The sequence below is a fragment of the Morus notabilis genome, unplaced genomic scaffold (genome assembly GCF_000414095.1).
Source record: "Morus notabilis unplaced genomic scaffold, ASM41409v2 Scaffold96, whole genome shotgun sequence".
NCBI classification, from domain to species: Eukaryota; Viridiplantae; Streptophyta; class Magnoliopsida; order Rosales; family Moraceae; genus Morus; species Morus notabilis.
In genome coordinates this window covers 104,961-123,445 of record NW_010367009.1, presented here as the reverse complement: position 1 = coordinate 123,445, position 18,485 = coordinate 104,961, and the positions used below count along the sequence as shown (strand labels likewise).

Here is an 18,485-nt window from a genome sequence, read left to right as displayed (position 1 = left end):
ATGTTAATATAAATTTAACAATTAAAAATTAGAAAACTATTGATAATTTATTTTTTTTATCATCCTAAAAAAACCTCCTATATATATAATGTTCCATAAATTCTAGATATTAAGTTAAATAATACGATTAAAGTAACGATCATTTTGTCGTCACACACCACCAAACCAGATTCTACACCCTTTCAATCACATCCCTCCGTGATCGTTTGAAAACGGTCAATATTTCCAAACTCTCATCTGGATCAAAGTGGTTGCTGAAACACTTCTAAAATTCAACTTAACATTCAACCTCACAGGAAGCTATCATATTGCTTTTGAAACTCTTAACAAAATTTTATTTTTTTATTTCTTCTTTCTTTTTTTTTTTTGGATAAAGTAGTCAAATCGAACCCACATTCTTTCAAACCTAAATCCCTCTGCGTTCTACTCTATGTCGTTTCATTTAGCGGTCATAATTAACTTCTTTTTTCCTATTTAGGCAAAGATATCATGACAAATTTTATTAATTTCTCTTGAACTTTATCACTTGTGTCAACATACCTTATGAACATTAAAATATACATATTGTGCCTTCTGAATTATGACGGCCGGCAGCGTTTGAAATTGGTCTCGTTTTTGTTTTTCACGTTTTTCGAGAAAGAAAAAATGAAAACGTTTTCAAAACGACGTTTGGCGCAATAAAGACAAAAAACAGAAATGAAAATGATTTTTTAGTTTAGTGTAAAATGAGAGAGAAATGAAAAATAACTTTTAGTTGTTTTTCATTTTTTGTTTTCGTTCTCTCCTCTCTCGAGCTGAGAGAGAAAGAGACATTAATGGGTTTTTTACACTGAAAATAATCTCTTGATAAAACTACCAAACACATTTTTAAAAATGATTTATGTCTGAGGTTAAAAACGTTTTCATTTTTATTTTTATATAAAAAATAAAATTATTTTAAAACGAGTTCTAAACGCATTTTTCTCCTCCGTCTGGCTTCAAAATCCATAGATATAACGAGGCCCAAATCCTTTTAACTCCCACTAAGTTTCAGAAAGATTAAACCAAGCATAACATTATCACCCATCATATGTTGTTAATTACATTCTGTCAGTCTGTACATAAAGTCCCTAATAAGTATTCAAAATGTAGTTAAACCAACTTGCTAGAGAATCTTTAGCTGAATTTAGCAACAATCTGGCTGGCTAGCATAAAGTGGGTTTTAATTCATAATTAATAGTTAGATGAGACAAGATGTTTTGAGTTAGTTGAGGCAGTGGGCTTGGCAGGTATGAATGTGATTGAAATATCAATCAAGTTTTTAAAATTATGAATTTTATCATTCAACAGAACGTGCCGTGGGCTCCATTTTAATGTGATTATGTTTTCATGTTTTCTATGTTAATCATGTAATAATTAAGATTATTTTATCGTTTCAGCATTTCCACATAGCATCATTGATTGCATTAATGAACGATAATAATTCATAAATATATTAATAACTAGTTTTTCCTTGGAACTTTTTTTTTTTTTTTTTTGGGTAAATGCTGATCCTTCCAATTATGTTTATCGCCGCTAATTCTCACTTTAAACTTTTACCACAAAAAGTAATAAAAGAAAAGGGCAGTGTGTATCATACCAACCTGGGATTTTTTTCTCTTTTTCTTTCAATCATTTTTTTTTGGGTCCGGTTTTGGACGCACTTTGTCATTTATACATGCCACTAGTTGTAATTGAAATTTTTATAACTTAGAATAAGAAGAATAATATACAGAAGAAAACTAGAAGAAAAATTTTACTTGAAAAATTCTAAAAAAGTATATATTATGTGGTACCATGCATATTCTAGCAGTAATTTTACATCTGATTCTATAAGTATAAAGTTTGATCCGCCACACTCAGGGCTCGTTTAGTTCGCTGATTCGAGTTTTTAATTCGAGTTAAGATGTGACTTTATATGAGAACTTTTTACTGTAGTAAAAAATTTAAATGTGATTGTTTCTGAGAGCTTTTTACTGTACCAAAACTCGAATTCTAAACTCAAATCAGTGAAATGAACGAAATTTACGCGAAGAAGATAAAGTACGTAACGAATAACCATTCAGCAAAGGATCCGACATCTTCCAACGAAATAGGAACACAAATAATACAATTGTCTTCAACGCTTTATACATATATTTTGAAGGTGTTTCAAAATCTATAGATTTATGGGATTCAATCTTCATCAAGTTTTATGTTAGGCCAACCTTGATCTGCTTGTAATTTGACAAACTCTGCTAGAAGCTTAATTTCGTCATCCAACAAACGAGCTCCAAATGTACATTGGCCTTTGGGCGTGCAATTTTCTCCGAAGCCCTTCAAACAATGCACGAAATATAAGATAACACCTTCCATAAACAAATGAAAATTTGAAAAAATCAAAAAGTTCTGGCCCCAAGAGAAACGAAATTAACGGTGTAATTTGCCCAATACTCCATTATTTTAGAAAGAAGTGCAAGTTTGGCTACCCGGATAACCCAGTTTTGGAAGCCCATTTAGGATTTTTGAATAACCCAATTTTTTATTTGTAGTATGGTTATTTTCCGTTTAATATGAGAATATTCGTTGAGAAAAATAAACCTTTTATAAAAAAATATTATGGTAGATTATGATAAAAATCTACCAGCTTTCTCACCAACATCGGTGATCGAAGACTGCCTTCTAGCATCTAGCAGCATCTGGTAGATTACTGGTAGTAACCTAGTAAATTATCTTTTTGACGGATAGTGTAATTCAGTAAAATGTACAGCGTTCGCCTTTGATTAGTTCATTCCCGTTTGGTTAGAGAATTCGTTCTCTGATTCGAATCATAGTTCATGATTCGCTACAGTATTTTCTCTCACAAAAAACACACGTAAATCAAAAATAATTCTAATCTCATGGTTCTAATCTATGAACCAAACAGACTCTAAAGGGCTATTCAAATATCAAGGGAAAACATCCGAAAGTCCCTTCTTTAATGGTATTCCTAATTAAGTTTGCTCTTATTGAACTTAGTGGGCGTGAATATGATCACACATAAGATATAAGTCGTGCTGAGTCGATTGGACTATTCGGGTTAGGATGCGCTCATCAAATTTCCGGTTGATTTAGCGTATTTACCAGTCACCGGTGACGGTCGCTGGTCACTGGCCAGGTGCCGGCAATGGTGGATCTGACCAAAGGGAGGGAAAGAGATGGTATTTTTGGTTTTTTTTAAAAGTGTCGAAAACTTAAGTTATTAAATTATGCTATTTATTACCTATAGAAAAATTATGCTATAATTTTCTCTCTTTTATATAATTGATCGGGGTTGCTTGCCGTGGCTAGGCAGCCCTATAATTTTTATTACTAAAATACTTACCGGCATTCTTCCCTTGCCAAAATATGTAACACGGTAAATCTCCTCTTCCGAGTCAATTCCATTTCTGCACAACAAAACGTAATGAACATGAGGTAAGAACGAAATGAAAATAGAAAACAAAAGCGGGACTGTTACAGAAATCATGGCATGTCATTAGACTGTGTTTGGAAGTAGTTTAATGTTCGAAGTTGAACCGACTACTGACAAGTTAAAAAGACGAAGATTATACTGATTTTAGAACCGGCACAACTACTATAATTACAGTTTACCAAACACTCAGCTGATTCTTGTAACAGCTGCTTCTTCCTTCAGTACAGTTAAAAGTAATTTTTCTAAAATCCACAGCCCTACCAAACTAAGCGGAAGACTATACTCTAAGAAATTGTGTTTGTTCCTATTTACCCGTCTTATCTTGGAGAATCACAACTACAAATATTCAACCAAATATGTAATGGAGTTGATTAAGTTCAATAGTTTGGTACAAACAGTACTATTGTACTAAAATCTGTATATATTTCAAATTAGTACTTTGAAGAACAAGTGTTCTTGTTTCAACTCGATCGTCGCATTTGATTCCATCTTCACTATGAAATATCAAGTTCATAACACAAAGTTATGCAGTCACCTCTGGAGATCTTTCAAAAAGAGTGTTGCACCCTGGAAACAAGAAAAAGATCAAGAAGAAATAACCGAGTAAAAGACGAGAGAAAGAATTAAATAAAGCAATGAGTTATAAAAGATTCTCACTGGTTGTATTATGTTTCCTCCTCCGTCATGACAGCCAATGCAAGCTTTTCGAAACAACGACGCTCCTCTTTGTACATCTATGGTTTGTCCAAGTGAATCTGCACAAGAGAAGCAGCTTAAAACCCAAATAAAACAGTCATAAATCTTTTCCGATGCATAATATGTAATAAAGTTTCGCAATTAAATGAGATGAAAAAATGTGCGACTTGGAAAGAAAATAATTACAATACGAACTGAATGCTTGAATGATAACAAGAAGCTCAAAACGCAATTCAAAGCAGATGAAGTTTTCAAAAGAGGTACCATATGGCATATGGTAACAACGTCCTCTACCATTCATATGGAGGAAAAACGAAATAGAAAGAAAACTTTAAATGCTTGAATCCACAAGAGACAAAATAGGTCGGCCATGGATGTTCCAAGAGATGAACTAGATAACTTTTAGTATGTCGTCAAACCTGGACTTTTCGTATTTTCTGCCACAAGCCTACGACTCTCGCAGGCTTAAGTGGAAGTAATCATGACATGTGATTTCGCAACAATGCAGAGCTAGGTGGTAAAAAATGCGGCACAAAAATAGCAAGTGCTGTAAAGAAAAATGTATACAATTAGGCCAAGTAAGATGGGACTTTGTGTTTTATAAAAGATAACCACTTATGATCTGTTGTCATATTACTACCACATTTATTTATTTATTTACTTCCTCTTTTCTACCTCTGGACAGTTGTAACAGGTTCAAGATTCACATTCAATTCAACCACATCTTATTGGGTTATGGTTGAAAGACCTGGTCCTGTTCTTAACATCTGCTATCCAAGTATCTTCTACAAATCCCTTGTACATTCTTCTCCAAGACCAAGAATAATGCTTAACTGAATGATATTGAATTGCAATGCTTCAATAGTATAAAAAGGGTGGAGATATTTTCTGAAAGGATACAGTTACTGTTTACTGTGTGGATGATGACAGATGCAGAGTCAACTGTTTAAAAGATCAATGATATTTCTTCTCAATAGAAGTGAGCCAAGGATTTTGCACTTTATGCAAGGATAAAAATTAACACTAAAAATCAACTTTCTAATCTTCTTCTTGTCTTGGGGACTTTTTCCCCTAGACCTCTTCAAACTGATAAAAGGGTTTGGTCTTGTCATGCAGATGGCTTTTCATGTAATTCTTATTTTGTCCCTATGGTCAAAAATCTATACCTTTTCCCTTTCAAACCTTATAGTTTCATTTGGAAATCTTGTGCTCCTGTTTGAGTTACGGTTTTTGCTTGGTTGTTTTTTCACACAAGACTGAACACTTGTGAATTAGTGCAGAGAAAACATCCTCTTTCTAATTTGTCCTCTAGCTGGTGCGTTATGTGCAGGGAAAGTACAGAATTGGTGGACCATTTGTTTCTTCACTGTAAGTTGGCTCGGAGTATGTGGTGGAAATTTTTGGGTGCTGCAGAGTTGAATTGGTCCATTCCAGCTCATAGCAATTCAGTTCTGCTGAGGACTGGTTCCAATGTGGCCAAAATAAGAAGGAACAAACTATTTGGCGCGCTATGGTTTCGCCTATTCTTCGGTTAATCTGGTTGGAGCATGATAGAAGGATAACTGAGGACAAGGATATGGTCATTGAAGATTTATTTTAGAAGGCTAAATTCTTAGCTTCATTATGGGCCTCAACCGATCCTTCGTCGAAGCACTTTCCTTTATCCTTGAATCTTATATAGTTGGGATGATGTTTTGGAGATAGGTTTTCTTTTTATTACTGCCTTGGTTGTATTGAGTCACTTTTCTTGTCTTGTTTTTTTCTTTCTTTTTAGATGGATTCCTCATCCATCTTCAAACTTCATTTGTAGTCTTTTTCATTTAATGTAATTTCTTTGGTTTTTTTTTTATCGAAAAAAAAAACGATGTCATGAAACTGAAATGAACCCGATGCTTAAACTTTGGTTTGACTAGTAAAAGGGGATAGCTGATAGAGTAATGAAAGGAAAAATTGGCTTCTTTTGGAGCATGAGAAATCAGTCACTAAGCATGCCACAACAATCGCCTCATACTTATGATTTTGAGTTTCTAAGACCTTTGATAATATACTTTTTTTCTTCTTTTTACTTTTCCTTTTCAAATTGGAGCTAAGAGCTTGTTTGGCAGGAGGGAAAAGTGGAAGGAGGGAGAGGAGTAAAGGGATTAGTGGAGGGATTTTGGGACTCTCCAAAGAGCCACAATTTTGATCTCTTCTTATATGGGAGATTGCGAGAAGCATAATCTACAATACGGGATTCCCAAAGTTATTCATATGACATCAAAAAACAAATCCAAATCTCCCCAAGTAGGATTTAAACCTACGACCAGTCAGTAACAGCCGACCGCTCTACCATGACAAGAAAGATCTTTTTTATCCCATGATTCATCAAGATAAGAACCTAAAGGTGGGGATCTCCGCAAGATAAAAAATAAAAACAAAATATAATAGCAATCAAACAGGCGTTAATTAGTATGTTTAGCCTCAAAGATCGCCCAAAAGAAAATCCTTAACTAAAGCCAATGCGTGATAATGGACGCCATTATTTGTGGGGATGTCGTGCAAAATATAAACAGAAATTTTAGAGGAAGACCAAAAATGGAATATTTTGAGCTACAAGTGGAATTGGATGCTTATATAACAGTAGGATTAATTCTGGGATTCTAAAAGAAAAGCATGGAAAGTACAATATTGTTTTGTAAACAAGTAAAGGGATAAACCTCAGAAGTACGAGGTGGAATTTACCTGGGATGTAGCCGATTGGAGATAAAGTCAGAAGCGCAGCCATTAAAGGTGGAGCTAAGCTCTTAAGAAACTTCACTTTATCATGACGTTTTGGAACTGGGTTTTGCGCCTTCTTCACATTATTACCCTTCGAACAAACTCAAACATCTACACATGGACAACATATATATATATATATATATATATATATTTAAAAGAGAAAGACACGAGGAATGGAGAGATACCTTTGGAGGACAAAAGGTAGAACCCTTGCAACAATTGGGCGTAACACATAGAAGCTGCATCTCTCTCTCTCTCTCTCTCTCTCTCCAAGAGGATGGGTGGAAAGGATAAGGCGAATGAGGCAAATTACCGAGCTGGACTCTGACTTGTACCAAAGTTATGCAGTTGTGCAGTTGCTTATACGAAAAACAAAAACGAAAAAATAAATAAATTTATTCATAAATACCGTGGACTTTATATCTTATTTCAACATGCTTTCAAATCTTATAAGAAGGACTCACTTTATCCTCTGAATTATGTACTAGTTTCAAATGTCCCTTCTATTTATAAAATTTATAAAATGATGAAATGATACTATTAATGCTTTTATAAGTTAACTTACCCTCTAAATTATTATTTTTATGTCAATTTACTCCCCAATTTTTTGAAAAATTAAGAGACAAGTTATACAAAATCAATAATTCAGGAGATATTTATGAAGAAAAAAAATTAATTCAAGAGTTATTTTGAACCACTTCTCATATTTAGATGGTGAAATTAAATATTTTCAAAACTGGTTCCAAAAATTTTTTTCCAACCAAAATATGAAACATAATTTGGTCGCCAGAAACCATTGCAACTAAAATTGGTCACCAAAACGCCTGGTTTTAGCCACCAAAGTCTTTACATGACTAAAAATTGGTCCTAGAAACTCAACGGCGGCCATCACTTTTCATAGTTTTTTTCCGCAAATTTTTGTTGCGACCAAAATTTGTTCGCAAAATCAGTAGTTTATTGCAACTAAATTTTGGTCACAAAAGCTTTCTGGGACCAAATAGAATTTGGTCGAAAAAAAAATTTTCTGCGACCAAACTTCCACGACCAACTTGGGATCATAGATTTTTTATCGAAGAACTTTACCTAGGAAAAATCTGGCTTTCTGCGATCAATGTTTTGGTCACTTTTGCCTTCATTTCTTGTGGTGATCTTGAAAAGCCCATGGGATTGCTACCATTAATAAGCTTCGCAGTATCACTTTTAAGGCTTCTCACATATTCGGAAAGATAATAAAGTTGCAAGATTGGTTGTTTTGTTTGTGGTTTTCACATCCTCTGTTTGTGGGCAATTTTAGCGTAGCATGCTATGCATGGCCTTCAAGTTATAAATTTGAATAATTAATCCAATTAAAAATTCAACGATAAACACTTTTTTTTTTTTTTTCCTTTTTGGAATTTTCTCTCTAGGTTTTTCTAGTTAGATTTTAATGAGATCTGTCAAGGATGAGGTCTATCAATGGGAAAGTTTTCAGCTTAGCCTTCTACCACCATCTTTTGGTTTTGGTGCGTTTTCTTTCAAGTGTGGTCTTTCGCTATCTTTTAACAGATTAATTTTTACTGGAACTTCATATTCTATTCTTTACTCATTATTGTGACAATATTATTTAGCACGTTGTAAGCTTGGTACAGGATATATAGTTATATTAGAGGTTGTTTACCTCCATTAATCCACTTCTCAACCGAAGAGTCTTACATGATCAGGTCATGATATAATTATCGTCTTAATTGATCGTAATACCATAATGTAAATTTGTAGTACTAATGATCCTGATTAGGTCTTACATTCACTTAGTACTCTTCAACCAAACCACCACTTGATAAACGACTTATATCTTCATTAACCCTTCTGCAGTTTGACCTAATCTCTCCTTGTGTGCCACTCAAAACCTTGATATCCCCCATCTTGATCATTGACACCACAAATTAGCTATCAAAGAAAGCATTTTGATCGGCGCTAGCTGAAGGTGTTAACAATGGCAGTAGTGTCGGCTCCACTAGTGGAGTGGAGTTCTTGATCAGTTTGGAGAAGTCCATTCTCTACCAGGAGATTGGAGAAGTACTTGTCGTCGAAAGCGTCCCGAGTCTGACCGATCGAGATCGGTTACGACGCTGCCGTCGCCGCCCTGCGGGCATATCTGCCTGAGGGTTTGTAAAAGGGTTGTCTTCAGTGTGGGATCAGGACTGCCTGTGTTGTTGAAGTTGTACATTCTACGACCAAATGTTTGACATCGGGCTTTCCCAAATGTGTGAGCACCTAAAGATGATAATTTTGGCACAAGCTGTCAAAATCCTTGTAAAATGTCTCAAAATCTTGCTCTTTAGTAATTTACAAAAGAAAAAAGTTGTGTAGTTTTTGAATTTTAATTTTTTAAAAGATGTACAAATATACTATATATATATATACATATCGCGATGATCCGACTCGATTATCTTATGTGTTTGTATAATTATAACTTATTTATTCAATTAAGAATATATTACATGAATCATTATTACGTCAAAAGGCTACAGAACAGGGGGAAAAAAAAAAAAAAAGCTCAGTAGCCTTGGTGGTCGGGTATGCTACATGCTTCTTTGGGGTCAGAGGCTTAAGCGATGTAGATGGAGAGAGAAAAAAAAACAATAAATGAATATTGAAAACAATGATCAGCAGACTATAACAAATATAGGCCTAGTTTGTTTCGCTAATTCGAATTACAACTCAAGTTTTTGTTATAGTATTTTCTTTTATAAAAATTCAAATTTAACATCTTCTATTATAGTGCTTTCTCTCACATTTAATTCACTATTATCGTGATTTTTATGAAAACATTGTAAATTTCTGGTACGAAACTTTCCTAAACAAGTAGGTCTTGATTGAACAAGCTAGTACCTCCTAACTTACTGGACTTATTAAAACAAAGCAAAACGAAACGAAACAAGGAACAAGAAACAAAGAAAGAAATTAGAAAAGAGAACTTACCCGAGAGTGGAACCAGATCAGCAGAGTCTAGGCCTTGGTTTAAGAAGTTGGCTTTTAGTTGATCTAGTGTTAAAAAAGGACTTGGAAGGGCTTGGTTGGCAAGGGTTTGATTGGCTATTAAGCTATCCCTTCTTCATAATGGGACAGCCCAACTGGGACCGCCTGACTGCGACCATAAAATTACTTCTTTTAAGAGATACTAGTTTTGTAACACACTCCACATATATTGCCGTGTTAGAGACACCTTAAGAGTTATTGTTTATCGGATAATGAGAAATTCATTCATACAACTATCTAAGAATTTTTGAATTTATTTTAAAAAGAAATATGTGTAAAGATAATAATTGACAAAAAAAATTTAAGTATGGACACATTTTTTAAAGAAATTTTTTTAACAAATTAAAAATAAAATAGGAATACATGCAAAAAAAAAAAAAAAAAAATTACTCTCATAAGAGTAAATGAGTAACAATATATTTTTAAAAAACACACAAATAATAAAATGTAAAAAAAAAAATCACAAAATAATAAAGATAAAAAAAGTAAAAATAAATAAAAATAAAAAATAGATGGACCGTGATGTGACAGCCCTATAAAAAAGTACTTTAATTCTTTTATGTATTGTTAGATTATTATATAAAGAGATATATTAAAATATTACCACAAAATTAGTTCCCTTATAACATACTTATCGTCTTTTCTAAGCTTTTTAGAACAATTACATGCAAAGATTTTCTACAACACTCTCATTCGTTTCGCTCATTCGAGTTAAGATTTGAGTTAAAAAGTGAATTCATACAAGAGAAAATGTTGTAGCAAAAAAAAATGGAATTTGAATTTTTATGAAAAAAAACATTGTAATAAAAACTTAAGTTATGATTTCAACTAACGAAATGAACGAGACCTTCACATACTTAATGCACTGATTCCTCAGCTGCGATGGCAAGAATATCTGCACATGAGACTGCCCGGACAAGCATTCTCCAGGGCAATCTTGATGTCATCCACAACTTTAAAACCTCTAGCTGAGTTACTGTTTGCAAGGGCTTGCTTCTCGCTCACTATCGTTTCAGTGTTGTCCAACAAAAGCGATTTATCACAACCCTAATTAAACATTTTTAACAATTAAGCACGTCAAGAATAATTGAAAAAGTAATTAATAAACAAAATTAAACTCATAAAAATACGTTTACAATTGGTCAAATTCTACTTATACACGTATACATAGACTTCAGAAGGACGATCGATCGATCTTTAATTTCTTGAGGGAAAAAGACGATCTATTTTGATCCTACTGTGAATATACAAATTTGTAAAATTTGTACGCTATTGGCGGAAAAAAAGATCAAACTTTTTGAATTAGGCTTCAAGAAAAACCGGCCACTACTTTGCACATATATTCAATTTGCTTCTTTAAATTCATATACTTGTAACTAGTTGAACTAAGAATCGTAACTAATTGTTAAAATTTTTGGCTCAAATACATAGCAATGCAAAGTTTACTTGGAAGAGCTAAATCTAGAGGAAAACGCCAAAATAAAATGACCTAATTCTTGCAGTACTCCTAATATTGTGTACGTACGAATAACAAAAATTCTTCTGTACGTACAAAAAATGGTAGGTCCAAAGCTTTGTAATTAGTATAAATACACAAGTATAATTAGGCTATATACTTGTGCACGTACTAGTAACATAATGCAAACAATACAATATGTATTAATCATGTTAAAAATAAGAACAAGCTGCAGAACATAAAGCACACAGATCAGAGACATATCCAGAGAGATATGTGCTAATAGAGGTGGCGCGTATGGTGCATACAATGACAAAGCAGTCGTGGAAATGAAGGCGAACGAGGCTGGCGGCGATCCGGCGATCGGCCTGCAGAGCCTCCTCAATGATTCCACGTACAATGCTGGTGACATCGGGGCAAGTTTCATCGTAAAATGTTGGAGTTAGCTGAGAAAACCCTCCAACCACAAAAGCAGAGAAAAGGGTTACCAGAAAAGAACGTGAGAGAGCCATTTGGGTTATCTATACTCGTGGAGAAGTAGTTGTATGCATTAATATAGACGACGACAAGGTATATAAGAAGGTTGATAATTATCCCAGAACTGAATCATCTTCAATATCAAGATTAAAGAAAAAATTATAGCTTTACCCAAAAATGGAGAAAAAAAAAAGTCTTATGGATATTGTTTCACTTACTCGGCCAACTTGAGATGACTTTTCCACATAACCTTTTTTTAGTATGTTTTTTCATATAAGAGCAATGTTATAATTAATGTATTAATTGTAAATTTAACATTTGAGTACAAAAAATACTTTTTAATGTAATACTATTTGTTGTGTCAAATTTCTCATATGTTACACTTTGTGGCAAATTTCTCACTAAGTATAGCATATGAGAAATTTAGTATTTGATTACTATTAGTTAAAATGTTTACTTTTTCATGTAATCAATGCAACTTTTGCATTCTCTAAGTATTGTAAAAGTTTCAAAGCTTCATAATTATATGAAAAAGTAAATTTAGCATTTCAAATAGCATTATCAATTAGAATAAAAATGAAAATAACATACCATATTATATTTTTTAATGCTAAATATACAATTAACATTAGTATTTACATTGGAGATAGTCTAACTTTAGACAGAAATAAAAGAGCAAAAAGAATAATTTATTTTTCACATGGGATATTTTAAAAAGTTTATAAATTCGGAGAATTCCCTAAAAGCGTAAAAAAAAAAAACTATGTACTTTACCAATACTCTACATATAGTTCCAAACAATCAAATTTTCATCAATATTTTATATTGAAAATGTCTTTAAAAATAGTAGTATGTTCCATAGAATCTAATGATAAGAAATATTAGGGTGAATTAGAGGAATACCACTTCTCTATATCAAAGTAGAATTTCAAATATACATGTCACCTTTAGAAAAACTTAACCCTAATTTTTACATCAAAATATTACAATAGCTACACTTAAAAAATGAAATATATACAATTTAACTACCATGAGATACTACGATGGATAGGTACAATATTTGCGTACTCCCTATTATTTTGAGAAAAAAAAAAAAAAAAAAGAGTTCAAGATTTTTTTATATATATACTAAGAGAGATGGTAGAAAAACACATGATACACAGTATTTGAAAATTACATAGTGTATTACGTGTTCTTTAGAAGGAAAGGTCTAGAAAAATACTGTGATTGTTTTTTTAGAGTGTAACTTGAGTGTAGTTTTTGAGTTGAATTTAAGTTATAACTTGAGTTAAAATTGTAACTTGAATAAAGTTAAGTAAAGTTGAATAGAGTTGGAACTTAAAAGAACATGAACTTGAATAAAGTTGTAACTTGAGTTTAAATTTTTTTTTAGTTTTGTTACAAAAGAACAACCCCTAAAGAGTTTGGATAGTCCTCTTATTCTTTAGAGCCCATATTACACTAGGGGGTGTTTGGTATACAGTAATTAATAAAAATCATATTCTTAAAAAATTGATAGGGAGTAATATAATTTCTATGAATAATACATTACTGTGTTTAGTTTCATATAGAAATCTTGTCTCAAATTTTTAAGAATAATGCATTACTGTGTGTTGGTTGTGTATAAGAATGTTGTGTATTAAAAAAAAATAAAATTACAATTAATACTCATATATGTTAATAACATAATATTATATTTTTTAAATATTTAGCCCATAACATTAGTACTAATATTTTAAAAAGTATTAAATATACTCAAGGTTACAGATAAAATTCACTTCATCTGGATCGCAAAAGCACTCTTTTTTCTCCACAGGAAGGTCTCTTTCTTCAATGGTTTGAATAACTTGTCTACTAGTAAAGTCCAAAGAAAGATTTTATCGTTTTTAAAGGTTACAAAAGAAAAAAAAAAATTCGTGGGAGAAGAATTTTTTTGAATTCAAGGTAATTTTTCTAATCATACATATATTCTCACATTCATTGATTTGGATTCCGCTGCGGCATTTTCAATTAATGGAAAATGAAATATTTTATAATTTTTAAAAAGAAACAGTATTTCAAGATTTTTCTATTTTCATTATAATGCTCATTTAGGATTTGTTCGCAACAATTCTCATCCCCTGTTTGTGGGTGATTTGGTGTAGCATGTATATTCATGCATGGTCTTCTTACTTATAAATTTAGACCTGTTCTTTTCGCTGATTCGAGTTTAGAATTCGAGTTTTATTATAGTAAAAAATTTTAAAAAACAGTCACATCTAATTTTTTTTTTGTTACAGTAAAAAATTCTCACACAACATTACATCTTAACTCAAATTAAAAACTCAAATTAACGAACCAAACGGGTCCTAAATAGTCTAATTAAACATTCAAACATAAGCACTTTTTTTCCCCTCTTAGAATTTTCACTCTTCTTTTTTCTAGTAAGGTCTCAGTGAGAACCACCAATGTTGACCGTTATTGCGAAAGTTTTCGGCTTAGGCCCCGTTTGGGGTTACCGCGGCTGCCCACAGGAATAGATTATTGGACAAGTCTCTGCCCCTAACAGTTTATTTTAAAAGTTTGTCAGACCAGCTTTTGCCTTTTGGATTCCACTTACGGAAGAATCCGTCCTAGAGCTTGTCGATTGAAACTTCAGTTCCTAAAATGCCATAATAATAAAATTATATTACCAAATTTGCCCTCCTTACTTTTTTCTAGACATGAAAATCCTTAAAATACTACTGGCCCATAAAATCTAAAACGTGTCGGTGCAATTATTTAGCAACATTTAGAGAAAAAGAAAATCATTTTTTTAACTTTTTATGATATAAATATAGGACAATTTGTCTCAATCTTTAGAGTCATTTTAAAGTCTACAGTAATTTAGAATTATTATTTATCAATTATTTAAACACAATTATAATTAAAGCATCATCACTTTTAAAATCTAATTTATCAAACACTAAACTGTTTTTTATTACAGTTGATTTTTCACCCATCACAGCTAACAACAACTTTTATAAAAGCCAAAACAATTCCAAACTGGCCATAGCCTTCTGCCACCATCTTTCAGCATGTTTAATTATTTTTTTCAAGGAGTTCTTTTTTTTTTTGGTGCGCTTTCTTAATCCAACTTTACTCTTTTGCTGTCTTTTCACAGATTGATTTTGATTGGATCTTCATATAGTATTTCTCTTTACTTCTTTTGATTAGAATATTGTTTGAGACTAGGTAAATAGGATCGATGTTATAAACATACACCAAAGTCACGATAATTATCAACATAAGTTATCATAACATCATAATATTGCTGCATATATATATATATATATGCAACTTATTTATAGCACTCATGATCCTTATAAGGTCTTTACATTTTTCATTAAGTTGTCCCTCAGTACTCCGCAACCAAACCGCCACTTGATAAACGACTTATATCTCCATTAACCTTTCTGCAGTTTGACCTAATCTCTCCTTGTGTAGCGGTCAGAACCCCAATATTCCCCATCTTGATCATTGAAACCACAAAGCTATTAAAGAAAGCTGTCTGATTGGCACTGTAGGCGTCGACAATGGGAGCAGTGTCGGCACCACTAGTGGAGTACAGTTCTTGATCGGTTTGGAGAACTCCATTCTCTAGCAGTAGATTGGAGAAATACTTTTTGTCGAAAACGTCCGGAGTTGACTGATCGAGATTGGTTACGGCGCTGTCGTTGCCGCCCTGCGGGCATATCTGCCTGAGGGTTTGTAAAAGGGTTGTGTTCAGTGAGGGATCAGGACTGCCTGTGCTGTTGAAGTCGTATAGTCGAGTGCTAAAAAATCGACATTGAGCTCTCCCAAATGTGTGACCACCTAATTATGATGATAATTTGGCACATACATTTCAAAATCTTTGTCAAATGTCTCAAAAGTCTTGCTCTTTTAGTAATTTACAAAAGAAAAAAAAAAAGTTATGTGTTCACTTTTAATTTTTATTTACTTAAAATAAATAAAGCGCACAAATTATCTTATATGTTCTCACATATTATAACCGCTCCTATTGCAGATCTAACGTCGAAAAAATTAACCCAACAGTAAATACGCAGTTCCCACCGGTAGAGCAAAATAACTTACTCCATCATAAGGACTCCCAAGAAAGAACTAAAGAAAAAACCTACCCGAGAGTGCAACCAGATCAGTAGTGTTGAGGCCTTGCTTTAAGAAGTTGGCTTTTAGTTGATCGAGTGTAAGAAATGGACTCGGAAGGTTTTCGTTGGCAAGGGTTCGATTGGCTATTAAGCTATCCCTTCTTCCTAATCGGACAGTCCAAGAGGGACCGCTTGACTGCAACCATGAAATTAGTTTAAGAGATGTATCCATATAGAAAGATATATTATTTATTCTTATAATAAATTTTTAATATGAACATTACCAAGTTCGGCAAGATGTATATTATTATATTCACATACTTTATCAATCTTCCTTGTAACTTTTTAGTATAGCCACATATATATAATTTCTATAGTTTAACGCTGAGTAATTGTTTGGATAAATTAATGAAATAATTACATGACAAAATTTCAAATCCTAAGGCGAAATTTAGCAAAATTTTTAAAACATTATAAAAATAATATAATAATTGTATAGTAATTTAATGCTATTAAATTTGTTGTTCCTGTAATAGTTCAAAAATTTTGTTATATTTCCAATTTGCTATTTTAAATTTTATATATATATAGAGCCCTTAATTAATTAAAATGCCCAAAATATTAAATAATAAGTCCAAAGCATATTAAATATTCAACTCATGATAATAACTTAAGGAGATAAAGAGTACAATTACAGATGTTAGGTTTAAACTCACTACCTCATGCTTTAATATTAAATTGTTTATAAAAAAATATTCTCACAGCTTAAGTTATTGAGAGATGAGCTAATAATAATTTATATTTTTTAATGAATGTACTTTACCAAATTCGTCAAATTGTCCTTATGATATATGTATCGTCATTTCTCTAACTTCTTATAGTAGATGTGTATATAGAGTCCTTTTAGTAAATGTATTTAAACTTATGATTTTGATTCTGTTATAGTATTTTTTTCTCATGAAAAATTTGAATTTAAAAATTTCTCACCAATGGTTCTCTTAGAAAATTCCCATCAATAATCAGAATCACTGACTTGAACGCGTGAACCAAATAGACTCACAAATTTTCTGGGACACTTAATACACGGATATGCGTGTAATAAGTTGATAATTACGTACCAAATTCACAGATTCCTCAGCTGCGATGGCGAGAATATCTGCACATGAGACTGTGCCTGGACAAGCATTCTCCAAGGCAGTCTTGATATCATCCACAACTTCAAAACCTCTAACTGAGTTGTTGTTTCCACCTGCTTCCTTCTCGCTCTCTATCGTAGCAGTGTTGTCCAACAAAAGCGATCCGTCACAACCCTGAACATTTATAGTACGTCAATACTCAAAGTTTACTTGGGAGAGCTAAATCTAGAGGAAAACGCCCACATGACCTAAAACTTGCAGCACTCGTAATATATACCTTGTAGGACGTATACAAATAACCGAAAATGGCAAGTCTACATTTTGACGTTTATACGTGCACAGGTATAATTAGGCTTTATACATACTTGTATACGTACAAAGTAACAAAATGGTAACGATATCTAATATTTAATCAGTGGGAAACAAGAAGTAGCTGCAGACCACGTAAACATATCCATATCGAGAGAGAAACGAGTTAATAGGGAATTAGGAGAACTAAATATTGAGCATAGAAGAAACATGTGTGTATAAATATGAAAAGAGGCGGCGCGTGGTGCCTACGTACAATGACAAAGCAGTCGTGGAAATGAAGGCGAAGGAGGCTGGCGGTGATCCGGGGATCGGTCTGCAGAGCCCCCTCAATGACTCCACGTACAATACTGGTGACGTTGGGACAAGTTTCATTGTAAAATGTTGGAGTTAGCTGAGCAAACCCTCCAACCACAAAGGCAGAGATAAGGGTTACCAGAAAATAGCGTGAGAAAGCCATTTGGGTTCAATACCCGTGGATAATAATATGTGGTTCTCTTGCATTAATATAGACACGGACATGGAAAAGGAGACAGATATTTTAAAATGTATAGTTTTAGGATTCATTCATTGATTCGAATTTTTAATTTAAGTTAAGGGTTATCAGAAAACAGCGTGAGAAAGCCATTTGTGTTCAATATCCGTGGATAATGATATGTCGTTCTCTTGCATTAATATAGACACAGACATAGACATGGGAAAAGGAGACAGATATTTTTAATTTTATAGTTTTAAGACTCATTTAGTTCGTTAGTTTGAGTTTTTAATTTAAATTAAGATGTGACTCTATATGAGAAATTTTTATTGTAGTAAAAAAATTAAATGTTATTGTTTTTGAAAACTTTTTACTGTAATAAAACTCGAATCGATAAAATAAATATGACCTTAAATTTTTATCTTTTATTTTTTATTAATATTTTTTTTAATTAAATAATTATATTAATTAAAAAAATATTAATAAAAAATAATGTGTAAAATTTAGACTCATGTATTTTGAAGTAAGTTCAATAATCTTCTCATAATTAATGAAGGCGGATTGTCCTGCTCAATGAGCTTCAGTTTCAAAACCTAAA

The 18,485-nt window shown here is 32.6% G+C and overlaps 2 protein-coding genes and 1 pseudogene across 3 annotated transcripts; all 3 read right to left on the bottom strand.

The window, feature by feature from the left end:
• Positions 1–2,048: 2,048 nt before the first annotated feature.
• Positions 2,049–7,335, bottom strand: LOC21401447 (cytochrome c6, chloroplastic). Of its 2 annotated transcripts, none has more exons than XM_024174397.1 (6): positions 7,093–7,157; positions 6,869–7,015; positions 4,109–4,206; positions 3,987–4,018; positions 3,362–3,425; positions 2,049–2,334 (listed from the first exon to the last, which is right to left on the bottom strand). In XM_024174397.1, the coding sequence occupies exons 2-6, from the start codon at positions 6,909–6,911 to the stop codon at positions 2,194–2,196; spliced, it is 378 nt and encodes a 125-aa protein (XP_024030165.1). In that variant the 5' UTR covers positions 6,912–7,015; positions 7,093–7,157; the 3' UTR covers positions 2,049–2,193. The 2 variants fall into 2 exon arrangements, with proteins under 2 accessions (XP_024030165.1, XP_024030164.1); XM_024174396.1 differs by having other exon boundaries at positions 2,054–2,334; positions 6,869–6,995; positions 7,093–7,335.
• Positions 7,336–8,694: 1,359 nt separating this feature from the next.
• On the bottom strand, positions 8,695–11,893 carry LOC21401445 (annotated as a pseudogene).
• A 3,172-nt stretch (positions 11,894–15,065) lies between these two features.
• Positions 15,066–17,951, bottom strand: LOC21401444 (peroxidase A2). The gene is made up of 4 exons (XM_010111516.2): positions 17,669–17,951; positions 17,086–17,277; positions 15,998–16,163; positions 15,066–15,692 (listed from the first exon to the last, which is right to left on the bottom strand). The coding sequence occupies exons 1-4, from the start codon at positions 17,870–17,872 to the stop codon at positions 15,235–15,237; spliced, it is 1,020 nt and encodes a 339-aa protein (XP_010109818.1). The 5' UTR covers positions 17,873–17,951; the 3' UTR covers positions 15,066–15,234.
• Between the last annotated feature and the right edge of the window lie 534 nt (positions 17,952–18,485).